The 25,735-nt window shown below is 54.5% G+C and overlaps 1 protein-coding gene across 3 annotated transcripts in view; it reads left to right on the top strand.

Moving 5' to 3' along the window:
- Pak4 (p21 (RAC1) activated kinase 4) overlaps nucleotides 1-22,335 on the top strand; it is a 38,488-nt gene extending 16,153 nt beyond the window's left edge. For 2 of the 3 annotated variants that reach the window (XM_075987042.1, XM_075987051.1), the window contains exons 2-10: nucleotides 10,069-10,142; nucleotides 11,955-12,219; nucleotides 14,875-15,327; nucleotides 15,472-15,912; nucleotides 17,526-17,659; nucleotides 17,912-18,038; nucleotides 20,390-20,515; nucleotides 21,009-21,143; nucleotides 21,504-22,335. In XM_075987042.1, the coding sequence (XP_075843157.1) occupies nucleotides 12,016-12,219; nucleotides 14,875-15,327; nucleotides 15,472-15,912; nucleotides 17,526-17,659; nucleotides 17,912-18,038; nucleotides 20,390-20,515; nucleotides 21,009-21,143; nucleotides 21,504-21,659 (1,776 nt within the window). In that variant the 5' untranslated portion in view covers nucleotides 10,069-10,142; nucleotides 11,955-12,015 and the 3' untranslated portion in view covers nucleotides 21,660-22,335. The remainder of the gene's footprint in view (nucleotides 1-10,068; nucleotides 10,143-11,954; nucleotides 12,220-14,874; nucleotides 15,328-15,471; nucleotides 15,913-17,525; nucleotides 17,660-17,911; nucleotides 18,039-20,389; nucleotides 20,516-21,008; nucleotides 21,144-21,503) is intronic. The other variant, XM_075987060.1, reaches the window with a different exon arrangement.
- Nucleotides 22,336-25,735: the final 3,400 nt, after the last annotated feature.

Here is a 25,735-nt window from a genome sequence, read left to right on the forward strand (position 1 = left end):
ATCCTGTCCACTCCCGGCGCACATTCAACAAGTGAAGGCAGGGGCCACGCATGGCTGCACACGCCTTTAATCTCAGCACTCAGGAGGAAGACGCAGGTGGATCTCTGTGAGTTTGAGGCCAGCCTGGTCAGCATAGTGAGTTCCAGGGCAGACAGGGTTGTGTACAGAGACCCTGTCACAAAACAAAACAAACAAACAAAAGCAAAACAAAAAAAAAAAAAAACAAAAACTGAAAGCAGGGACTGGAGAGATATTTGCACAGCCAGTTCCTTGCAGTGTTCTTCACAGCATCCAGAAAGTAGAAACAACCTCGCATCCCTCCGTGAATGGGAAGAAAATTATCATTCAGCCATAGAAAGGGATGAAGCCTCTATCAGCACTACTGTGAGGCTGGACCTTGAAAACATTATCCTAGTGAGGAAAGCCAGGCATAAGGAAGAGCGATTGCGTGATTTCTCCTGTCCCCGGGCCTGGAATAAATAGCACAGAGAGGCAGATGCTAGGAGAGTTGTGGGGAGGCTGAGTGGACGGGGAAGGGCTGAAAAAGCTGGGGTAGAGAGAGTGGCGATGCTTGTGCAGCTCTCAGTGTATTTAAAGATGCTGGGCTGCATGCACACTTCCCAGTGTTAAAATGATACATAATGTGTGTCTTTCACCACAGTGGGAAAAAAGGCACTTTTATCTTGTTAGTTTTCTGAGGCAGTCTCACTCACATGTGCCTCTGGCTAACCTTTGCCTCCTGGTGCTGGGTTTAAAGCATGCTGCACCACACCAGGCAGAAGATCACGTCATCTTTAAAGCCCAGTGCATTGAGGCTGGAGAGGTGACTCCGGTTAAGAGCATTGACTGCTGTTGCAGAGGACCCACGTACAGCTGTCTATAACTGCAGTTCCAGGAGATCCGACGCTCTTTTCTGACTTCTGGGCATTGCACACACACGTGTGCACAGACATACAAGCAGGCAAACACTCATACATAAATAAAAAATAATCCCTAAAGAATAAAACTAGTGAAGTCATGTTGGTGGGAGTGTTTCTGGGTTCTCCGTGCTCCAGCACTGGTCCGCAGGTCACGGCTCGCTGTCTGCTCTCTGTTGTGCAGCAGACTTCAATATCAGGTGCTGAGCCGTTTCTCCCTTGGGCCTGGTTCAGACAGTTTGGAACTTCTCCAAGATAGTAGAAGTTCATCCTTGCCACCTCCCTTAACTTTGTTCCCAGTGTCCCCCTTATCACAGTGTCACTGTGTGTGTGCATGCTCATGTATGTGCATACGTGTGGAGGTCAGAGGTTGATTTCCTCAGTTACCTCCACATTGTTGAGGCTGGATCTCACAATTTGCATGGAATGACTAGCTACTGAGCTCCAGGTATCAGCCTGTCCCCACCTCCCCAGAACTGGGACTACAGACACATGCGCCATGCCCAGCTTTTCACGTGGGTGCCCGAAGCCAACCCGGGTCTTTGCGCTCTTCATAGCAGGCAGTCACCAACTGAGCCATCTCCCTAGTGTTAACTTTTCTTCGTAGATGGAATGTCCTCCTCCATAGCCCTCATTCTCCTGGCTGCCTTCCTCAGCTACCTGGCCTGTGCTCCATCCTGGCTACTTTTCTCCATACCCACTCTGATCTTCTGGATCCCACCGTCTCCAAGCAGAATTACAGCCTCAAACTCATGCCTAACCCTGGCAGCCTGCCGCAGCTCCCCATGGCCTGCCTCCACCACTTCATCTTCCCCTCATACCCTGTCCTTGCTGCCCTCCGCCCAGCCTGTCAGCTGAATTCCAGATCTCATGTGGTGGGACTTCTGGTCAGAAGCCCCACAGGGTGTCTGGTGGACACTGATGACCACTTGCAGAGGGACAAAGTACAGGGGAGGAGGTTGCATGTGGCTGTAGCAGGCAACTGGGTAAGGGTGGGAGGAAATGAGGGCGGTCGTGGGCATGGCCTGGGGGCTCCTAGTGGGGAGATGGCTGTAGCTGTGAGGCCGTAGTTGGTTTTCAGCAGAAAGAGACATGGTCAGATTAGCGTTACAAAAGTCTCCCTGACCCAGCAGAAAACCAGGCAAAGATATTGAATAGACACTTAGCAGAAGAGGACATTCTACCAGCTTCTGTGAGCATGAAAGGATGCTCGGTAGACAGAAGAAGAAAATGCAGATGCAACCCAGGCTGAGCTGAGTGGTGAGCTGGGCAGACCTCTCCTGTCCTGCAGAGCAGAGATGGACAGCTCTGATGCTGCATGTGACCGGTGGTGGCCTGGACTTGCTGAGGGTGCTGGGAGCAAGGCAGTCCTGGTGCAGGGCCACTGGCATCGCACACAGATGCTGGAAACACTTGCAAGGTGCCTGCTGTATCCTGTTAGCATCCCTGCACTGCTGATGAGAGTAAAACACAAGCTGCCAGGCTGGCCCCATGGGGCTGCCCAAGCCACCACTGCCAGAGTGAGGGCTGGCATTCCGCAAAACGAGGCACGTTGAGATTCATAAGATACACATCTAAACACGCGTACGTAGTCTTTTCCTTTGAAACCGTGACTGGATGTTGGGCTGTGTGCTGAAATACCTCACACACTAACATTACAGCAAACAGTTACTGTCTCTTGCCCCCTCCCAGGGAAGAGACAGGTGGTGCCATCATTCTGCACTCTCAGAAGCTCCTGGTCCTTCTCCTATGCTGGGAATTTAACACAGGGCCTTGTGGACAAGCGTGCTACCGCTGAGCCCTGCACGCCCCAGCCCCTCCCTGGTAGAGTCTAAGCAGGGCTCTACTGTCAGACTGCCCTCCTTTTACACTTTGGTAGGGGTGAAATAAGGTCTTGCTTGCTGTGTATCCCTGGCTAGCTTGGTATTTACTATATCCTAGGGTGACCTCATATGACAATCCCACTGCTCAGCCTACTGAGTGAACCACCACAGCTGGCTATTTTTTGTTTTTGTTTTTTGATACTGAGATAGGGTCTCATCTAGTGCCCCGGATGATCTTGAGTTCACTGTAGTCCAGGCAGCCTTGAACTTGTGATCTTCCTGACTCTTGGGACCATCATCCTTACCCCTTCCTCTTTGGTTTTGCCACCTTTGACAAAGTCTGACAGCCACCTCCTTTCCACGAGTTTTGTGCTTTATCAAAATAGTGTCCTAGGCTTTTTTATTGAGACCTACCCCCATGTAGTCAGACTGTTAGCTCCCCATGCTGTCATTCCAGGGACCCAGGAGATCACACCAAAGGGTGTTTGTCTTGTTTCCTGTGTCTGGTGACTGCTCTAAACCTTTCCACGGGCCCATGGACTGACATGCGTTGCTTGTGTTGTACTCAGGAGAACTCTTGCCAGGTCCCTGGTGTGTTTCCACCTAACTGGTGCTGCCAAAGTCCTCCCTTCCAAGTGCCAGCTGTGTGGCAGGGCGTGTTTTGGAGTAGGTAAAGGTTCTGTGTATATAGAGTGCTGCATTTTGTGGGGTTCTTTTAAGGGCTCAAGTGTACTCATGGAACACATGTGTCTCTCCAAAGGAAAAAACCAAGGTGCCTGGGGAGAGTGTATCCTGCCTCTGTTTACCCTTTGGTACCTTTTGGCATTGGTACCATGTGACTGTGTCCTCAAGACAGGAGAGATGAAGAGGAAAGGGACAGGGGACTGGAGAGATGGCTCAGTAGTTAAGAGCTTTGCTTGCTCTTCCAAAGGTCCTGAGTTCAATTCCCAGCAACCACACGGTAGCTCACAGCCATCTGTAATGAGGCCTGGTGCCCTCTTTGGGCCTGCACTGTATACATAATAAATAAATAAATAAATCTTTTTTAAAAAAAAAAAAAGAAGGAAAGGAAAGAGACAGACAAGCTCCTGTGTGACAAACCATGATTAGTGAGTCATGCTCTCAGCGCTCCTCTTAAACCTGTCTCCTGGAGCTGGCCAGAGCTGGCCAGGCCGCACCACCTCCCCCACCAGAGCCCAAACCTGCCGGTCTGGTTGGTGGGGGGAGGCCCTACCTAACTCTTCTCTGGGTGGTTGCTTCCTAGATGCCCTGCCCCCATGGGGAGGCAGTGACCAAGACCTGGGGCTTTAGGCTCTTCCAGGCCTTGTTCTGCAGTGGGGAAGGAGTGGGACTGGAAGAACACAGGCAGCTCTTGCCGCTTGCTGGTGGTCCTCATGGCCCTTCATAGGGGCTCCACAGACCGTGCCCTGTGCTCATTGGTCCAGAGCCTGCCTTCTGGGTGCCCCCCCCACCTTGGGACAGGGCATTTTGGGCCAGATTGCCTGCCACCAAATATGCACGGAGCTTGGTAAATTTGGGGGCTACAGACAGTAGTAGACAGAGGTCAGACGCTGTGGCCAGCCCAGAGGCATGTGTGGTCCAGCCGAGGCTGATAGGAAATGCTTGCTGAGCAAGTACAGGAGGCGGGCTCTGGTTGTGCCCAGAATGACAGATCCTTACACTGAAAACGATTGCACAGGAGACCTCTGCTCAGGGCCAGCAGCCAGCTGGGCTTCTCAGAAGGGGGTCAGGAGCAGAGGTAAGGGAGGAGGCTCCTCCCAGAGTGGCTGTTGTTCAGAATGGAGGCACCAAGCAACATTACCTCATTCAGAGCAGCTGGTTAAGGGTACAAGCATCAGGGGGAATGACCTGCCTCTGAATCCTGGCACTCAGCTTCCCTGTGTTCCTGTGCTGCCTTAGGCCAGTCACATAACCTCTGGACTTTGCGGTTGCTCTGCTGTAAAGGAGGCCTGCTAAAGCAGCTGGCCTGTGCTGGGCAGTGCTGAAGCCAGAGGACTTGGGCATGAGCACAGCTCCTTCAGGTGAGCTGCTCTCCCCAGCAGGGTTCATGGGGTTGTATTGGTCCCAGTCTCCGCACCACCATTCTCCCTCCCATCACCCATCTCTCCACGTTCAGCTCCCCTGCTTGTACCACTTGCTACAATCCCACCAGGGAAGGAAAGGGGACGGTGTTGCACGGAGAGAGCTCTCTCAGGTTTTTAAGTGGATTTAGTCCATCACTTTGGCGCCAAACTGTTGCCAGGAGAGAGCCGCTTATTTGTTCTGGCTGCCCGGCTAGCTTACACTCAAAATAATCACACAGAAATTGTATTAATTAAAACACTGCTTGGCCCATTAGCTCTAGTTTCTTATTGGCTAATTCTTACATCGTAATTTAACCCATTTCTATTAATCTGTGGATCGCCATGTGCCAGTGGCTTACTGGCAAGATTCTAAATGGCGTCCGTCTCAGGCTGGAGGATCCATGGCTTCTCCCTGACTCTACCCTTCTTCCCAACATTTAGTTCTGTCTTCTCCGCCTACTTAAGTTCTGCCCTATCAGGCCCAAAGCAGTTTCTTTATTCATTAATCAATAAAAGCAACACATGAACAGATGAACCTCCTACACCAGGATGGGGCCCACCAGGCTCTCTAGCTACTCCCCACCTCAGAGGGCCCACATGCAGCCCTCAGTTCAGCCCTAGGTCTCCAGAGGCCTATCCTGCATCCAGCTCCTCCCCCATTGTCTCCAGAGCAAGGTCCAGTAGCCACTCCGTGTGCAGCCTGGGTAAGCCCCGCCCGCTTTCCTGGGCCCTGTTATCCAACCTGTGTGTGGAGGGGGAGTTGGTAGGATGAGTGTGCCTGTTGTAGTGGAGGCAAGTCCTGCGAGACCAGGCTGTGACTGGGGTCCCTGCCAACCTTCCCCTCTGTCCCTCAGCTATGGGCCACCCTCCCAGGCCTACTGGCTCCAGCCCCACCTCCCGCCTCCCTTCTTCCCGCCCTCTGTGGGTGGGAGCCACAGCTCCAGTTGAGCTCTTACCAGAGCTAGGCTGTGTCCCCACCACTGTTAGAGACCTTTGGGTGCAGAGCCAGCTGGCCAGTCTCAGGATACCTTCAAGCCCGTCTCTCTTTTTGCACTGGGAGGTCTGGCCACCAGTTGCCCTTGGAGCAGTGGCCCAGGAAGCAGGAGAGAATGGTAGAGGTAAGCAGGCTGCCTACAGCCCTTAGGAGAGGGCGGGGCTGGCCACTGGAGCCAGTGTGTGTGGGATGGCCACACCTTTCTTGAGTCCAGGGGTGGGGTGACTGTTGTTCCCATGTGTGAGGTGGCAGGCTCCTGGGAACTTGGTGTCTGAGCACAGGCCCCTGAACCTCTGCAAACATCTTCCTGGTGACCCTTGAGTGGACTGGTGTCAGACATTAGGAGATCATTGCTTGCTGTGCATGGCCCTGTGCTTGGGTGGGTCTCAGGGTCTAACCTTGTAGCCTGGGTTGTGGTCCTCGGTACATCCTTCAGCAGGTTTAGCAGTTGCTAGACCCAGGGATTGTGTGTATATGTGCAACTATGCGCCTGCAGAGACGCTGGGGCTCTTATGTATCATAGCTCTTGTGGTATCTTTAGGGAGCCCCTGCCTCTTTGGGGTGAAGAAGCTCTTCATGTTTCAGAGCGGCCCACAGTGGGCTGCACAAGGGTCCCCGGCCCTCCCACTTGCTGAGCACTTTCTCTGAGCCTGGGCCTGTAAGCTACTTCCCTGCATCCCCTTTGGTGCCTCCTAAGCTTCCTCCTCCAGGCTGTGCGGGTACCTGTGTTTGGGGAGCAGGAACTCAGTTCTGAACTCACCTTAGCACGCTCCAGAGTGAGCACCGACCCAGCCGCTGGCTCCGCTGCTCTTGTGCCACCACAGCTGCCACTTGTGCTCAGGATGCTATGAGGTGGTGGGTGGATGACTATGGGCTCCAGCTAATCAGGGGTTTTCAGGGTGACTGCATATATCTATCTGTCCGTGGGCTTGTTTGGTTTACTGTTGCAGGGCCTGTGATGTATCACTGGCTGCATGGTAGCAGAGGTCTTTGTGGTGGCCTGGTGTGTGAGGTGGCATGTCCGAAGAGGGACAGACCAGGAGCCTTCTTTCTGCCTCTCTTCATGCAGGGCTTCAGGGGAAGAATAGAGGAAGCCTGATCGGATGTCTCCAGCCCTCAGAGCTCACGTATGCTCTTAGGTTTTCTGTGGCAGCTTTCCCATCTTAGGCACTATGGGGACGAGCACAGGACACTGTGCCTGGCCAGATTAGAGCAGTGGCTGGCCGGGCAGCTTCTCGTTCAGCCTTACTCTGCAGTTCACCCTCACTGCCCCGTGGTGCACACAGCTGGCTGTAATGGCCCTACTCCTGTCTTCTTGAGGTTCCCAGTCAAGTGGATGAGACAAACCAGTCCTCAGACTGTGGCAGCTTGTCATACTCCCCATCCCAACTCTGGGGAAAGTGACACTACCATGTATATGCTAGGAGGGGGACTGTGACCGGTGTCCTCGTTGTGTTCTCATTTAGCCATTATTTCATGCCGCCGCAGCAGCAGGGATAGTAGCGGCAGCAGCCTGTGGGAGGACCATGGCCATCCCTAGTCTACATACCTTACTTGTGTCTAACTGTCCTAACAGGTCAGGACTGTAAAGCAGAGGGTGCACTGAGGCAGGGAGGGCTCTTTCGGACCTGGTGGTTCATTCCTTCTGGGAGTATGGGAGTATAGGAGGAGCATTTGCTTCTCAGGAAAGGTTGGAGTAGAGCAAGGGGTGCAGGGGTAACTGGAAAACATGAATGTCCCACAGCTTGAAGAAGTTAAGAGATTAAAAAAAAAGAACAAAGCTGAAATAAGCATTTCCAAATATAGTACAGTTTTGCTGCACATCTTTAATCCCAGCACGGGAGACAGAGGCAGGTGGATCTGTGAGCTCAAGGCCAGCCTGGTCTACAGAGCAAGTTCCAGGACAGCCAGGAGCCCTGTCTCAAACAAAACAAAAAACTAAATATGTATTACAGTTTTTAGTGTGCGTCTGGGCTGGGTGGAGCTGCCTGTCGTACTGCTCCATCTGTCTGTCTTCTCCGTGGGTGCCTAGTCACCTCTTCACATTTGGGGTCCAATACGGTACTCCAACACTGGGTCAGAATAGCCCCTACCTGAGGTTTCTGGCACCCAGGCGGCTTGTGTGGTGACTTCCCAGGGCCACAGTTCCTCACGGTAGTGATGGTCATGTCAGCACTAGAGCAGAATGAAGTACACTTGTGACAGGGATGGATTCAGGCTTCTTTTCTGTGGTTAGCTGTCTCACCAAAGGTCCTGGGAGGGGTGGCCAGGAGGCCCATTCCCCATGGGACCAGGACAGCCTTGGTAGGAGGTGCAGGGGCAGAAAGGCAAAATCTGGAGCCAGGGAGGTAGAGGCAGCACGGTGGTCAAGCCCAGGCTGTGATGCTTCCCAGGTTCAAATCCTGGCAGCCTCTCACTGACTGAGTACCTGGACAGGGGATTTCTTCCTGGAGTCTCAGTTTCCTTCCAGACAACTGGGATGATGACCCTTCTGTCACAGGACTGTGCAGATGGCATGGGGCTGGGCACCACAGACAGGGTCTGCCTATGCCAGAAGGAGGAGCCACAGGCCCCGGGAGGCGTCCTGCTCCAATGTCTACCCTGGCTTTGCCCCTGGCTAAATGAGGACCTCTGCCTCATTTTCCTTATTTAAGGCATGTGCTCATGGCCTCTTGTGGATCAGGAGCAAAGGTTGAGGGATGCTGGGAAAAGTGGTTCAAAGAGAGGTAGCACACAGTAGGTGCACATTCCTGCTGCCTGCTGTCATCGTCATGGTGATTAGCACTGAGCACTCCTAGCTTCGGTCCTAGAGGCTCTGGGCCATGCCCTAGTGCCTTGCTTGTTTTGTGTTCTTCGTGACTCCTTGTAAAAGCTGCCGGAAGCAGCTACTGTCATCAGCATCTTAACAAGAGGAAACTGAGGCCTGAGTGCGGAGTTCTTTCCCTGGGGTCACACATTGAGCTTCCTAGCATGAGCTGTGGGCTGGGTCTTCTCAGATAGAAAAATTAGGTCATGCTATACTAGCTCAACGGGTTTTGAGGCCTGGGCTGCTCAACTCTGAAGTTCCTAACCCACAAGGTCAGGAGCTGCCTAGGAGAGCCTGGGTGTGGCCTATACCAGGTCATTATAAACATGGCCAGTTCCTCTGTTTGTCCTTCCCTCCATATGCTGCCCAAAGGAAGGGGTGGCCCAGGCAAATATCCGGAGGTGTGCCTTTCCGCCTTCTGCAGAGTCACAAGTGGCTGCAGTGTGCAAGGGGGCTTGTAGGTTATGGGTGGGGTCTGTGTGTGGGAGCATGGGAAGGCACTGCCTCATCTCCCCCACTTTTCCATCCTGAGAGCCTCCCTGGGTTTGGTGAGAGATCACAGTCTGGGAGCTGCCTTGGGCTGCCTGGGTGTGGGAGGGGGGAGCGGAGAGTAGAGCCAAGAGTTCAAGATGGGGAGCAAGCTAGACACCAGGTCATAACGCCTGCCTCCACACCATGCCAGGCAGCATGAGGCGCGCCTCTGTTGGGGTTGTAGAGACAGGCCTAGCTTCAAGGAGGCCGGGGAAGGGGTCTGGGTAGCCTGGTGCAGAGGTCAAGGTGATGGGAATGAGCAGGAAAGGCTGGGAGGAGGGGTGCTGTGCGGACAGAGAAGATTGGAAGCCAGAGGTGCCCATTCAGCTCCAGCTGTCCCAATCCTCAGCCAGAACCTCTGGACCAGCTGGGAAAGCCCTATCCAGACCTAGGGCTGGCCACCTGCCTGCCTCTTGGGATCAGTTGAGACAGGCTGGCTGCTGAGTCGTCCCCCCCCCCCACCTGCCTTGGCTGTGCTGCCAAACCGGTTTCCCTGGCTTCCTGCCCATTAATGTCCTTGTGGGCTGAGCTGGTGGCTCCCCAAGAAAGAGAACTGTGCCAGGAGGTGGGGCTTCCTGAACACTTCCCCAGCAGACTCTCGCTAGGGCTGGGGCTGAGGCTTGGTGCTGGCCCTGTACCTGTCCTCCACCCTGTCAGGTACTGGGAAGCCAGGTTTGGGCCTCCACTCACGGGCGACTCCTATAGGAAGCCTCCCGTTGCCCATCCCTCCATGGCTGGTAGCACTTTGTCAGCCCAGTCCCTACCGGTGTGCACTGCCACTATCTAGGGATGGGTCTGTCTGGCCACGTGGACACCTGAGTGGGCCATAGGTTGTCATCATGTCCCACACTCGCCAGCCAGGGTACGGAGGGTCAGGGAATGAATCAATGACGTCTTCTTTCCTCTCTTGTAGATGATTAACTCAAAGCCCCAGGAGGAGACGTCACCTACGCAAGGGTGTTTCTAGTCCAGCCAGCTTCAGACCAGGTCTGTGCGACTGCAGGGCTCCTTCTGTGGGCCAGTCTTCCTGGCATGAGGGGTGAGAGTGAGGGGCAGAGGAAGGGGCGGCTTCTTGTGCCTCGCCTGCCTGGCTTCCTCTGTGGGGTGCCGCCATCATCCTCTCCCTTCATCTGGGCAGGAGCCTAGGGCCTCCTGCTTATTGCGCAGAGCTCCACTGCAGAGCTGTAGCCCAGACCTTTTGTATTTTATTCTGAGTCCGTCTCACCAATTGTCCAGAGTCACCTGAATTCACTCTCCACCCCAGGAGAGCTTCAGGCTTGCCACCTCCTGCCTCCTGTGTAGCTGAGTCTGTGGACGGATGCCAGCCTGTGGCCCTGGCCGTGCCCATCGTTGGACTCATTGTCGTTGGTGTTATTTGTTTTTAATTTACTTTTAAAGAATTATTAGTTTTTAAATGTTATGTGGGTGTTTTGCCTGCATATAATCTGTGCATCACACGTGTTCCTGGTGTCCAGATCAGAAGAAGGCATCAGATTCCGCTGGAACTGGAGTTACAGACAGTTGTGAGCCACTGTGTGGGTGCTGGTTATTGAAACCGGGTCCTCGAGAAGAGCAGTCAGTGCTCTTACCTGCTGAGCCTTCTCTCCAGCTTCCTATCCGTTTTTTTGAGACAGGATCTCTCTATGTAGTCCTAGCCTAGAACTCACTATGTAGACCTGGCCTTGAACTCACAGAGATCCACCTGCCTCTCCTTCCAAGTACTAGGATTAAAGATGTGTGCCACTATGCCTGGCTCAAGGCTTTTATTTGTGGCTGGTACTATCTAAGTGCCCAATTGAAGACCCAGGCCCTAAATATAGGGTAATGTCACATTGTGGAGGGGCATCCCATGTGTCTGTAGCCACTGGTTGTGGTGACCAGACTGGAGGGGGGGACTGCTCGCTGTACACACTGGCATACTCACAGTGTGCCAGGCCCAGGGCTAGACCAGGAGAACTGTGTGATGGGCTAGTTTAGGCACTGTTAGCATGAGTGAAGTGGGGAGACAAAAGACACTGCACGAGCACCACCACAGGTTCCCGTGTGTGGAGGACATCTGAACGTGATGTGATGGCCGGTAGGCTATGTGGTTGGGGGCTTGGTGATACTGAAGGAGGAAAGGGAGGGAGCTTGGGAGATAATAGGGAAGGGTGTCCCAGCCCTGAAGTATGAGAGCTTATGGGAGATGTGGTCTCTGGCCACGAGAAAGATGCTAACTGTAGCTGTGAGTAGGGGACAGCTGAGCCTGACCCCTACTCAACCTGTGGATCGCGACACCTTTGGGCTTGATTGACCCTTTCACGGGGGTCACCTAAGACCATCCGAAAACACACATTACAGTTCATAACAGTAGCAAAATTACAGTTATGAAGTAGCAACAAAAATAATTTTATGGTTGGGATCACTACAACATGAGGAACTGTAATTTATTTATTAGTTATTTTTGTTTTTCAAGACAGGGTTTCTCTGTGTCTCTTTGGCTACCCTGGAGCTCACTCTGTAGATCAGGCTGGCCTCGAATTCACAGAGATCCACCTGCCTCTGCCTCCCTAGTACCGAGGTTAAAGGCGTGCACCACCACAGCCCAGCTGAGGAACTGTATTAAAGGGTCTCAGCGCTAGGAAGGTTGAGAACCACTGCTCTGGTTGCTCGTGAGGAACCCACAAAAGTAGAGGGCCCAGGAAGAGACTACTGCCCCCTGCTGGTATGTGGGAGAGAGAGCTGCTGAACCTGTCGGGCAGAGGCAGAGTGACAGACCACCTGCCTCTGGTCCCACCTCCCTTGGCTTCCCTCCTGCAGGTGCCTGTGAGAGCCCAAGCCACCCACGTTCACACATTTGCTGTGCTAGGGCCCTGGAACCATGTTTGGAAAGAAGAAGAAGCGGGTGGAGATCTCGGCCCCATCCAATTTTGAACATCGTGTGCACACGGGCTTTGACCAGCATGAGCAGAAGTTCACAGGGCTGCCCCGCCAATGGCAGAGTCTGATTGAGGAGTCAGCACGCCGACCCAAGCCCCTCATTGACCCCGCCTGCATCACCTCCATCCAGCCTGGTGCCCCCAAGGTAGCCATCACCATTCCTACCACACAGCCATGCTGCCATAGCGACCCAGCCCTTCAGTCTTGGCCTCCTTGCAGAACCACCTCTGTAACTTAGTGCTAGCCTTCCACCCACCAGCCCCATCCAGGAAGTCCATGCTGGCCCCAGCACCACACACTCAACCGTGGTCTCCCCAGTGCTTCCTGACGTAGGAGACAGCCCCTCCCAGACAGCTGCATCCCGAGGGCTGAAAGGGAGCAGCTGAGGCAAGTGTGAGCAGGAGAGAAGCTGTGGCCCCAGTGAGGCACCAAGTCATTCAGTCTTGTGGGGGTTTCCCTGTCATCCTGAGCAAAATGGCAGGGCTGGAACGGGACCTGAGGTCTGGATCCAAGATCTCTCCCTACCCTTCCTCTACCTCCATGTGCAGTGAGAAATTGTGGTCTCCTTGCCCGGCACAGACTGTAGCCACACAAGCCTAGTGATAAGAATGCCCCTGCTGGGCCTGCTGAAGCCAACTTTGGAGCTGGATTCAGTCCACGGGTGGCGGGGCCCGGGGAGCACAGCCACGCTTGTCCCCAGTGGGTGGAGTTGGGTGTGCCTGTGGTCAGCAGGCTGGGTGCCTGGCACTGCAGCTGACTCCTCCTCTCCCAGCCACCAGCCCAGGCCTGGCAGGAAAGAGGCAGAATCAATAGGGTGGCCACGGCCACGGTGCTTGGGCCCAGGCGGGCACCTTTCTTGTTGTTTCTGTGGCCCTCGCAGGGTCACGTGAGAGCCTTACCTTCTCTCCATTGCTTAGAAAGCCCCTCTTGTGATCTGATTCTGTGAGGACTTCTCATGTATGACCCGGGCCAGCTGGAAGCCAGCAACTGCCTCTGGAGTAGCCCTGCATTTCTGGGCCCACCCCAGGCCCTTCATGGCTCACAGGGCTCTGTGGCCATTTCTCACAGGTTATATCCATGCTAGATGTCCCCAGAATTTCACCTCTGCTCCTTGCACCCTCCACCCCTCCAGCCCCCCACTTCCAGCCTGCAACGGGACAACACTGGCCCTGATTGACATGCAGGCACCTTAGCTGGTACTGCCTACACGTCCAAGGTTCTTGGCCACTGACCCCAAGTCTAATTCCAAAGCCTGGCAGGTGTCCATTGAATGAAAAAAGAAATAAAAAGGAGGGCATGACTGCTGCCAGGTGTGGTGAGGAAAAACGTTCATTGTAGATTTGAGGGAGAGCATAGCCAGAGTGGACATGGCTGGGCCATGTGAGGAGAGCGGGAGGGGAGAGCCAGGAGACCATGCGGCCAGGAGGGTGAAAGGTAAAAAAGGTAAAAGGGCCGGCTCAGCCAAAATGGCTGGATTATCTAGAGAAGGGCAGCTGGGGAAGGGCTGCCCAGCCCCTGGGCTGGAGAAGTTTAGGGTAGGAGGCAGCATATGCCAGCCAGAAGGACCCTGTAACAGGTAGGCACTGAGGGATGCTGGGAGAACCTGGTAGCCAGGTCAGCTTCAGGATGTTAAATAGGCACCTCAGCTATTTGTCTGGGGTCTGAGGCCTAGCATCCACTTTTCTTCCCTGCACAAGGCCAGGCTTCCAGGCAGGCAGGCAGCCAGGGCCCCAGACAGGCTGGAACCACAGGTTGTTCCTGTGAGCTCAGCATACCCTCCATCTATTAGAGGCCGTCCAGGTCCTGTCTCTCCCTGCCACCTGGGGGCAGTGGTGGGACAGCTCCCCAACCTCCGTGTGTGTGTGTGTGTGTGTGTGTGTGTGTGTGTGTCTGTGTGTGTGTCTGTGCGTGTGTGTTCTGCTTCCCTCTTCCCTTCCTCCAAGCTGATGAAGGCCGAGACATAGGTGGGACCATAAAAGGCAGCAAGAGCACTCAGTCCTTGGAAGCTCACTGGTCCAGCAGCCTGGTGGGTACACAGCCATGTCAGCTGGCACCAAGAGCCAGAAGGAAAGAGCCAGAGACTTGCAGGGCTAGCTAGCATTTAAGCTAGGAGTTAGAGAGTCCTCAGAGACCTGGGGGAGGGAGTGAGGCCCCGGTGGAGACGTTTGGAAGATGTAGGTTGTGGGCAGGACAAAGAGCTGCTGGGTGCATGTCTGGTGTACTGAGAAAACTGAAGAAGCTGTGTGCCTGGGGCTGAGGGTATAGAGGAAACATGGTGGCCACAACTCAGTGGGGGCAGGGACATGTGAGGGCTGGTGGTTCTCAGTTGATATTTGCCACATAGCTCCCAGGCCTCCTGGCCTTGACTTTAGGCTGTGGGCTTTCTATTCTATACCCCATCCTTTGCCCTAGGGGATCAGAGTGCATGGTTTGGGGGTTAATGATGCTGGCAGCCTGCAAGAGAGGAAGTGCTGAGCCAAGTGGCCTGTAATTTGCAGCTTTCATGGGTTGATTACAGGCTGTGTTTACCTCCCTTGCCCCAGTCCACAGGGCAGAACCTGCCATCAGGCTGGGAGCCAAGGAAAGTCAAGAGGCACTTGGGGGAGACTCTAGAGTGGGTGATGGGCATGAAAGCAGTTCTTGGGGCACTGTAGGGTCCCCGTCACCCCACCTCATCGTCACCACATCATCACATCACTCGTCTCTGTCTTGTTTTCGTGTTGTATTGTCTTGTTTCTGTGTCGGATGCCACCTGTGTCCCCTCCTTCCTGGCCTTACCCTGCCATTGCCTGGACCCCAGACCATCGTGCGGGGCAGCAAAGGTGCCAAGGATGGGGCCCTCACGCTGCTGCTCGACGAGTTTGAGAACATGTCGGTGACGCGCTCCAACTCCCTGCGCAGAGACAGCCCACCACCACCTGCGCGTGCCCACCAGGAGAATGGAGTGCTGGAGGAGCGGGCAGCCCCAGCCAGAGTGGCCGCAGACAAGGCCGGAGGAAGAACCCGGGCCACAGGCCACAGCGAGGCAGGCAGTGGTGACAGACGGCGGGTGGGGCCGGAGAAAAGGCCCAAGTCTTCGAGGGAGGGCCCAGGAGGGCCCCAGGAGGCCTTCCGAGATAAGCGCCCTGTCTCCGGTCCTGATGTTAGCACCCCCCAGCCTGCCAGTCTGGCCAGCGGAGCGAAACTAGCAGCTGGCAGACCTTTTAACACATACCCACGGGCTGACACGGACCACCCACCCCGGGGTGCCCAGGTAACCCCACTTCAGCACCTCAGTGTCCTCTTCCCTTGCTTCCCTTTCCCCAGCCACATCCCATCCTGACCGCGCATGTGTGTCATCCAGCTGGGGAGAGCTAATGCAGCCTCCACTCACAGCACCTCCTTTCTTCCTTTGCAGGGGGAGCCACACAATGTGGCTCCTAATGGGCCATCAGCCACGGGCCTGGCTGCCCCTCAGTCTTCATCATCCTCCCGGCCTCCCACCCGAGCCCGTGGTGCTCCCAGCCCAGGCGTGCTGGGTCCCCATGCCTCTGAGCCCCAGCTGGCTCCCCCAACACGTGCTCTTGCTGCCCCTGCTGCACCCCCCGCCCATGGGCCCCCTGGGCCCCGCTCACCACAGCGGGAGCCCCAGCGAGTGTCCCATGAGCAGTTCCGGGCTGCTCTGCAGTTGGTAGTGGACCCAGGGGACCCACGTTCCTATCTAGATAACTTCATCAAGATTGGTGAGGGCTCCACAGGTATCGTGTGCATAGCCACCGTGCGCAGCTCAGGCAAACTGGTGGCTGTCAAGAAGATGGACCTGCGCAAGCAGCAAAGACGTGAACTGCTCTTCAATGAGGTAGGCGCAGTCCAGGAGCCCAGCACTGTCCTCCCCTCACAGCCGTCCCCACCCAGCCCAAGGCTCCTGCCTGTGCCTCTGTCCCACCAAGTGCCCATGACCCAGGCTGATGTGTTCCAACTAGTCCCTGTGTTCTCCCTTCCAGACCGCTTCTCTCAAGGCCCCTGTCTCTGGGAAACCCATCATACCTCACTCTGGACCACAACCCAGTACCCCTTCCCTCCAGTCCCCCACTTGTGTGCAGTCTCTCTCCCCTTGGGCTCCTACTCTAGCTCTTCTCTCAGGTCTACCCTGGACATTCTGTATGTGACATCCAAGGGAGGACTCTGACGCTGAAGCCTTCACAGGCTTAGTGTGTGTCTCACGTAGTCCAGCCCTGTGGTTGCTGTCTTACTCTTCGGCTCTTTTACTCCTTCTTGTTTGGGGGGCCTGCCACTCAGCTCCCAGATAAAACACATGGAGGCTTATCCTTTCTTATGAGTGCTGGCCTTAGCTTGGCTTGTTTCTAGCCAGCTTTTATTAACGTAAATTAAATTAACATAAATTTTATTAACGTAACCTTTGGGCTCTTTCCTTACTTCTGTATGTCTTACGTTCACTCTTACTCCGTGACTGGCTGGGTGGCAGGTCCCTAATATCCTCTCTTGCTCCTCCACTCAGATTTCTCCTCACATGTATCCTCTCTGCCTGCCAGCTCCAGCTATCCTTTCTCCTGCCTTGCTATTGGCTGTTCAGCTCTTTATTAGACCAGTCAGGTGTTTTAGACAGGCAAAGTAACACAGCTTCACAGAGTTAAACAAATGCAACATAAAAAAATGCAACACATCCTTGCATCATTAAACAGATGTTCCAGAGCATAAACAGATGTGACACATTTTAAGCTAACATTCCACAGCACAGCCTCTTGCCCTGTTATAGCCTGTTCCTGTCTAGCCCACAGCTAAGCACTTGGTTCAACCCCACTTCTGGCTCTGAGTGTCAGCTTCTTGGCATCCATCATAAAGGCAGAGAGAGGTGTGTGTAGGAATGACAGGTCCCTCCTGCCTCTGCCATAGGAGGCCTGAGGTCCAGCTCAGAGGCTGTCCAGCTGCTTGTCTATCTCCTAGCTCTTCCTCCACAACCTTCACCTGTTCCTCACACCACATGCCAGTGCTCCATCCACACCAGGAATTCCTCGTTATGCTAAACTGATCCCTATAAGCATAGTGTTCCCTACCACACCCTCAGCTCCTAGACCTTTCCCTCGCCAGTCGGTCCTTCGTCTAGCTCTCCACTCGCCTTCCCCTGCACACACACCTTTTAATTTAGCTTTTCTTCCTACCTGCTTGTCCTCTTCTCCCCTGTGTCCCCCTGATGGTCAGAACACTCAAAGACCAGTCAGGACCCTTCAGGATTAGAGAACCTGCATGGTGGGATAGGGATCCAGGGTGTACCCCTAGAATGGAGGAGTATGCTTCAGGCTGCCTTCAAAGTATTCTTGGCTTTGGAGAAGGGGACAGCTGGAGTGATCCAGTTTGCCCCAGTGCAGCCTGCTAGAAGGCAGTGAGGCTCACTGGCGCCAGCCCTAGAGGAAGAGCCGATGCCCAGGGTTCCATAATGGCTGCCCCGCGCAGGTGGTGATCATGCGGGACTACCGGCATGAGAACGTGGTGGAGATGTACAACAGCTACCTGGTGGGCGACGAGCTCTGGGTGGTCATGGAGTTCCTGGAAGGAGGCGCCCTCACTGATATTGTCACTCACACCAGGTACTACTGGGCAACCTGCTGGCTCCTGTGCTCCCAGGGGTGGAGCTGGGACCTTCCAGAGTGTGGGTGGGGCAGTGAAGCCAGGCTCACAGGATGGGGTCATCTTAGCTCCCCAGCCCCTATTGAGGTAGGTCCTCGTGACCTCTTCATGTCCTGAAACAGAGTAGGGACCTCTCAGCTCCCACCCTCACCCCAGGGCCGGATATTCCCAGCAGGGCCCTGTCTGCCCAGTTGCTCCTTCTTCCCACGCAGGATGAACGAGGAACAGATTGCCGCCGTGTGCCTGGCTGTGCTACAGGCTCTGTCTGTGCTCCATGCCCAGGGCGTCATCCACCGGGACATCAAGAGTGACTCCATCTTGCTGACTCATGATGGCCGGGTAAGTGGGAGAGTGGCTAGATGTGGGAAGCGGCTTTTGTCATTTCTTTTGCCTTTCAAGACAGTTTCTCTGTGTAGCCCTGGCTATCCTGGAACTTGTTCTGTAGACAATGCTGGCTTTGAACTCAGAGACTGCCTGTCTCTGCCTCCCAAGTGCTGGGATTAAAGGCATGCGTCACCAAGGCCCAAGAGCTTTTCATCTTTTTTGACTGAACAGCTTGAAGGAGAAAAGTGTTGTGTTGTGTTTTGTTTCTGAGCATTTCAGAGGTTTCAGTCCATCGTGGTAGAGTAGACAGGAGCCAAGCAGCTCCAGTCTTGGTGGCCAGGAAGCAAAAGAAAACTTGTGCTGAGCCGGGCAATGGTGGTGCACGCCTTTAATCCCAGCACTCGGGAGGCAGAGGCAGGCAGATCTCTGTGAGTTCGAGACCAGCCTGGTCTATAAGAGCTAGTTCCAGGACAGGCTCCAAATCCACAGAGAAACCCTGTCTCGAAAAACCAAAAAAAGAAAAAGAAAACTCGTGCTGAGACCTCCTTCCCTTCGTTCACCCTATAGAGTAGTGCCACCAAGCGCAGGGTGACCCTTGCCCCAGTTAATCCTCAGGCACCCCAAAGTGAGGCACCTCTCAGCCTTCTCCAGCTGTGACCATCACAGCCAGCGCTGGGGTCCCTGCCCTGCCCTGTCCCCGCTTCTGCTGCTGCTAGGGTGGCAGCTGAGCCTTTCTTTGGTGACTGGGAGAACAGCTGACTGATCTGTACCTCACAACAGCCCCTCACAACAGCCCAGAGAAGGGTCCAGATTGGTGGAGAGCACCGCCCTCACAGAACTGCAAGTTAGAGACTTGCCGGCCCAGAGAAGAAGGGCTGAGGCCACAGGCACAGCTCCAGGCTATGGGCTCCCTAGCTGAGCAGCTGGCTGGAACTTGCTGTGTTAACCTGGCTGGCCTTGAGTTCATGAGATCCTGGCTTTTGTTTGTTTTTTGAGAAAGTGTCTTCTGTGTCTACCAAAGCCTGGTACCTGCTACACTGCCCCAGGCTGGCTTCTCCTGCTTTAGACTCCTAGAGATTAAGGTCTTGCTCCACTGTCTCTTCCTCCAGACAGGACCCCCAGGGCCTTGTTGCCCTGACACCTAGCACTCAACCGCTGGACACCTGTGCCAGATTTGCTGTGCACCAAATGCCGACCCTTCCTGGTCCTTGTGTCATCCTGACTGCCTCCCTCACTTCAGCAAGCCAGATAACAGTCTGGACCTGTGGTGTGAAGCTGATTTTGCTGGCTTCCCCTCTTTAAACTGAGGTCTTGACTCTGAATCTGGGGCCATGGTTGAGTCAGGTAGTACCCATAGGCCGAGGGACATGAGTTCTGGGGACCAGAAGAGCCATACACATCATCAAGAGTCCAGAAAGGCCCACAGCCCCAAGAGGGTGTGATTCCTAGGTACTAGTTATGGCAGAGGTGCACTCCCCCTAGCTACTAGTTATGGCAGAGGTGCACTCCCCCTAGCTACTAGTTATGGCAGAGGTGCGCTCCCCCTAGCTACTAGTTATGGCAGAGGTGCGCTCCCCCTAAGTACTAGTTATGGTAGAGGTGCACTCCCCCTAGCTACTAGTTATGGCAGAGGTGCGCTCCCCCTAGCTACTAGTTATGGCAGAGGTGCACTCCCCCTAGCTACTAGTTATGGCAGAGGTGCACTCCCCCTAGCTACTAGTTATGGCAGAGGTGCACTCCCCCTAAGTACTAGTTATGGCAGAGGTGCGCTCCCCCTAAGTACTAGTTATGGCAGAGGTGCGCTCCCCCTAAGTACTAGTTATGGCAGAGGTGCGCTCCCCCTAAGTACTAGTTATGGCAGAGGTGCGCTCCCCCTAGCTACTAGTTATGGCAGAGGTGCGCTCCCCCTAGCTACTAGTTATGGCAGAGGTGCGTTCCCCCTAGCTACTAGTTATGGCAGAGGTGCGCTCCCCCTAGCTACTAGTTATGGCAGAGGTACGCTCCCTCTAGCTACTAGTTATGGCAGAGCTGTCTAGCCCCTCTCTCTCTTGTGCTCTGTCTCTATCTTGCTTTCTCTCTCTCACATACAGACATAGGCTGGACTGTGTTCCTCTTGAACCAGTAAATAGCACTTTCTCCCACTAGGTCTAAGGGCCAAGATCCCTGGGCTTTCAGAGCCAAGCCTATCTTGGTCCCTGCTGAGCCTTCACTGTGCAGGCCTTGAGCCACATCCACTAAGACCCTCAGGATACCTGAGAGCCCTGCCAGGAGGGAGCAGAGCCCTCCCCCTGCTGCTCAGTGGAGCCTCTGTGTCTGAAGGCAGCCAGGTAGGAGGCACCTCTGACCTGCAGCCCCTGTCTGCCCAGGTGAAACTGTCCGACTTTGGGTTCTGCGCCCAGGTGAGCAAGGAGGTGCCGAGGAGGAAGTCACTGGTGGGCACACCCTACTGGATGGCCCCAGAGCTAATCTCCCGCCTTCCCTATGGGCCAGAGGTAAGCCTAGCGGTGCCCCCCCCAGTCCTGAGCAGTGTGTGTGTGAGGATGGCTGATGATGAGGAAGGCCCCGTTGCTAGGGAGAGGTTGCCACTTTGATTCCAGCTGTAGGAGACACCTGGGCCTGCCACTAGATGCTGTGCCCTGTCTAGCCCTGAGGTTTCCTCCCTGTCGGTCGGCAAACTTGATTCCCACTAGACATGAGGGTGGACAGGCTGGAACAAGGTCCCACAGGGAGCCAGGCCAGCATGAGAATCATTGGGACTCTCAGTCACGGTGGCTCGTAAATGACAGGAATGGAGCTCAGACACATCAGCAATCCATGGTGGCTGTTGTTCCCTAGACCTGAGAATTCAGGGTAGGCCGGCTTCCGCTGTCCTTGGGTTATAGGCCCAGGACTAAAGAGGTGGGGACCAACTGGGGCCATGCTTCCTGGGCTTACAGAGGATTGACTGCCCTCAGCACTCAGCCCTCTGTCCCTCTCCCACCCTAGGTGGACATCTGGTCACTGGGAGTGATGGTGATCGAGATGGTGGATGGGGAACCCCCCTATTTCAACGAGCCACCCCTTAAAGCCATGAAGATGATTCGGGACAACCTGCCACCCCGACTGAAGAACCTGCACAAGGTGAACAGAACTAGGCTGTGCCATTGCTGACTCCGGGTGGCACCCCCAGGCCAGAGACAGAGCCTCAGGGACCCTTCAGCCCTAGGCTACCCCAGAGCTTAGGCCCAGGTTGTCTGATTGTATGTCTGTCCTGTTGGAGGATTTGCATGTGGGAAGGGGCTGTCCCCCCCCCCCCCCCGTGCTCCCTGCTAAACCACAGAAATGGGAAGGAAATGAGCCTTAGGGGTCTTTGGGTGTTGTGCCCCTTGTGGCCCAGTGGTAGCTCTGACCCGCCCTAAGATGCCATCAGCCCACAGGACCTTACAGGAAAGTGGCCCTGTAGCAAGTGACCTTGTCCTGCTGACCTCTGCTCCTCCACAGGCCTCGCCATCTCTGAAAGGCTTCCTGGACCGCCTGCTGGTACGGGACCCAGCCCAGCGGGCCACTGCTGCTGAGCTACTGAAGCACCCATTCCTCACCAAGGCGGGACCACCGGCCAGCATCGTGCCCCTGATGCGCCAGCACCGAACTAGATGAGCCGGAGCCAGGTCCTGAACCAAAGAGCCCTAGGCCCCCCTGCCCAGCAGAGGCCAGTAGGGGCCGATCCGCTCCCACAGCCCATGAGACGCTGTGGGGAGCCGCCATCACTGTGCTGGGGGTTTCGTGGGACCCAACTACTGAACTCCGGTTTTGGTTCCGTGACTTGTAAAGCAGCACCAGGACATGGGAGCAAGCGAGCTCCATGGGTCCCTCACCCTCCAGGGCAGAGGAGAGAAGGTAGCTGCCCCATCACTGGGAGTCTGCATCAGGGGCCAAGAAAGGTTTTGTAGGGGAGAGAGTGGTGCACGTGCGTGCGTGTGCGTGCGTTCAGAAAGTCCACCTCTGTCCTCAGTCTGCCAGTAGGGAACTCGGGCCTTGCCTGGTGCCCAGCCCCTGACCCTGAGCCATTGAAGGGTCAATCATGAATGTTTGAAGAGTGGCCTTTTCCCGGAGCCCCGCACGCTCTTTCCCAGGAGAGACGGGTTGGGCTTCCCCTCCCCACCTCTGCAGCAAATGACTACTGCGCCTGGCCAGCCTGTTTTCTAGGATCTATTTATATTGTCATTTTATAACACTACCCAGGTCCCTGACGGATGGGGTGGCCCAGGTTCCGGTCCCCCATCCCCCCACTGCTCCCTCAAATTAGTTTTACAATTAAAACATTTTCTTGTTTTATGTTGTGTGTTGTGTGAAGGCTCCTGTCCCATGATCCCCGTATCCCGGCAACCTGGAATTATTGTTTCCTCCTTTTTTTTTTAATGGTTTATTTAACTTTATTTTATGTGCATTGGTGTGAAGGTGTCAGATCCCCTGCAACTGGATCTTCAAACAGTTGTGAGTTGCCATGTGGGTGCTGGGAATTGAACCCGGGTCCTCTGGAAGAGCAGTCAGTGCTCTTAACCACTGAGCCATCTCTCCAGCCCCCTTGTTTCCTCCTTTTAAAAAAAGTACTTGTTGTTTTGAGACAGAGTCTTTTAGGCTGACCTCAGCTTGCCATGAAGCCTGGGTTAGCGGCAGACTCTCAGCACTCCCCTGCCTCTGTCTCCTGATTGCTTCTGTGATTACAGGAGAATATCGCCAGTCTCCACACATGGCCTTGATCTGGAAGTGGTAGGTGTTGGTCCTCTAGTGTAGGAACCAGCAGACGAGCTCTTTGGGGTTAACTGAGGCTCAGTTCCTGGAGCTAGCAGCCAGCGACACTGGTCTAAGCCTCCAAGCCCAACCATGGGGGAGAAGGGCAGTAGCGGCGAGCACCCTGCCTTTGTTGTCTGAGATCCCCCAAGAGGAAGCTAGTGGGGGAGTGAGGGCCAGCTGGCTCCCAGCCACTGGGATTTGGACTCCGGGCTGTGCAGTCCGCCCCATGTCCATTGCCATACAGCTCCGGCAGGGTCGGGACCGTATGTTGTAGAGCCATGCCAGTGCCTGGTGACCTTCCAGATGTAGAGATTCCAGAGCCCTGCAGCTGGGTACCTGAGCTCCCTGCGATCCCCTTGGCGACTGAACGCCTCTGGGAGGTTCCACAGTGCAGGTGAAGAAATGACCCAGGACCCCTGCCGTATGCTCTACTCCAAGTTTGAACTGGTTTGAACATCTTCAGTCACTGTCCCTGCATTTGGGAGGGTGGCTCCGGGTCTCACAGAAGTTTCTGCGAGAGGTCCACCCCTCTCCCAGCTCTGCCTCCTGCCCCTGTCATCTGTGCAGAAATGTCCCGTCTGTAACACCCAACCCTGACTATCCCAGTCGGGATGTCAGTCACACTGTCGGGAAGACGAGGGATCACCCAGACTCACGGGGCCACTCAGTGGTGGTACCCCAACCCTGGAAAGAAGGTCACCTCTGCTGTGGCTGGAGCGGGATGACTCCCCCCAGTTGCCCACCCTGAACTTGAAGGGTATCTTCCTGGGCAGAGCCTTCTTGGTGCCTTGGCAAGACTGTTTCTACACTGCGCTTTTAGACTGCAGAGCAGGACCCCAGGCGTGCTACCTGCGGAGGCAGCATAGACAAAAGAATGAAATTATCATCTTGCTTTGCCCAGATGCCACACTCTCCAAGCAATGAATCAACTCAGCTGGGTGGGAAGGCGGGTGACAAGTGGGGCCCAAGAGCAGGCAGGCGAGTTCGAGGTGTTTATTCTTCAAGTCAGAGGGGTGTGAACGGAGAACCCAAACAAATGGTGGAAACTGGTCAGACCTGCGGGTCTCTAAAGTATTCAGCCTTGGTCCACCCTGAGAATTTGCAAATTTGATTTCCTGGGTTCCACCCAAGCTGAATCAGGACCTGGGTGGGCCCATCAACCTGTATGTCAACAAGGGACTCTGACATCTGCTCCATACGGAAACAACAGAAAAAAAAAGGCAACCTTTTTGTGCTAAACACGAAGCTGGAATTTGGTCCTTCCTGGGCCCTCCATCCTGGGACTGTAACCTCTTGCATCAGGACAGTTCCTTTATAAGGACTTGACCCAAGGGTTGCACCATCTCTTCATTGGCCAGGTGTTTGGCCACGCCCAGGGGCATGGCAGGCTGGAAAATGTAGTCCTTGCTATGCCACGGATCCACCCCAGTGGCTCACTGGATTTGCTAGGTTTCCCCATAGGAACTGGCTTAATGACACATCAGAGAGCTCAGAGGCAGGATATAGTGTGTGCCGGAAGCTCCCAGACAAGACACAGTGTGTGCCGGAAGCTCCCAGACAGGACACAGTGTGTGCCGGAAGCTCCCAGACAAGACACAGTGTGTGCCGGAAGCTCCCAGACAAGACACAGTGTGTGCCGGAAGCTCCAGACAGGACACATTGTGTGCCGGAAGCTCCCAGACAAGACACAGTGTGTGCCGGAAGCTCCCAGACAAGACACAGTGTGTGCCGGAAGCTCCCAGACAAGACAGTGTGTGCCGGAAGCTCCAGACAAGACACAGTGTGTGCCGGAAGCTCCAGACAAGATACAGTGTGTGCCGGAAGCTCCCAGACAAGAATGGTGCTCTCCACCAGGCAGTACTCAGGAAGCTGGTTCGTTTCACCCTGAGGAAGAAAAATGGCCTTACCGATTGAACAAGAGGACAGCCTACAGGCTTGTGAGATGCTCGGCTGGTAAAGGTGTCTGTCGCCACGCCCAGTGACCTGAGTACAGAGTATAGGACCCCAGGACCTACTGGGTGGAAAGAGAACCCACATGGTGGCGGAGAGATCCAATTTCTTTGCGTTGTCCCCTGACACAGACAAAAACAAATAAGATATTAAAAAATTTTAAAGGCAGCTTAGATTTGTGCTGTCCAAAACAGGACCACCAGGCAAAAGTGGGTGCCTATTTAATTTTAAGCTAATGTATGACCCAGTGGAATATTTGCCTACATCCATGAGACCCTGGATTTAATTCTCAGCACCACAAGATCAAACAAAAATTTACATAAAATGAAATGAAAAGCAGTCTGGTGCTGGAGAGCTGGCTCAGCGGCTAAGAGCACTGGCTCATCTTGCAGAGGACCCGGGTTTGACTTCAGCACCAACGTGGCAGCTCACGGATGGTCCCTTGAGTGTCTAGGAAATTGACTGGCATGTCCCACACCAATGCTCTTAACTGCTGAACTGAACTCCAGCCCCAGCCGCTTTTTCCTTTTTATTCAGCCTGGGATTCAGCCCATGGGATGACTCCACTCGTGCTCAGGGTGTTGTCCCACCTTGGCTAATTTAGATGTCTGTGAGGGACAGTGGCCTCTCCTCGGTGGCTCTAAACCGGCAGGCTGGCCATCAGTATATAAATTCCATATGGCTTTCCCACAAGTGTTTGGTCATGGCAGTGAAAGGCTGTGACCAAAAGCAGACAGAAGAAGTTGTCCACGACCGCAGAGTCAAAAAGAACACCAGAAAGAAAACTATACGCAGAATATAAATGAAAAATAAAGGGCTGGAGAGATAGCTCAGAGGTTCAGAGCATTGCCTACTCTTCCAAAGGTCCTGAGTTCAATTCCCAGCAACCACATGGTGGCTCACAACCATCTGTAATGGGGTCTGGTGCCCTCTTCTGGCCTGCAGGCATATACACAGACAGAATATTGTATACATAATAAATAAATAAA

Source organism: Microtus pennsylvanicus, chromosome 1 (assembly GCF_037038515.1).
Source record: "Microtus pennsylvanicus isolate mMicPen1 chromosome 1, mMicPen1.hap1, whole genome shotgun sequence".
Taxonomy (NCBI): Eukaryota; Metazoa; Chordata; class Mammalia; order Rodentia; family Cricetidae; genus Microtus; species Microtus pennsylvanicus.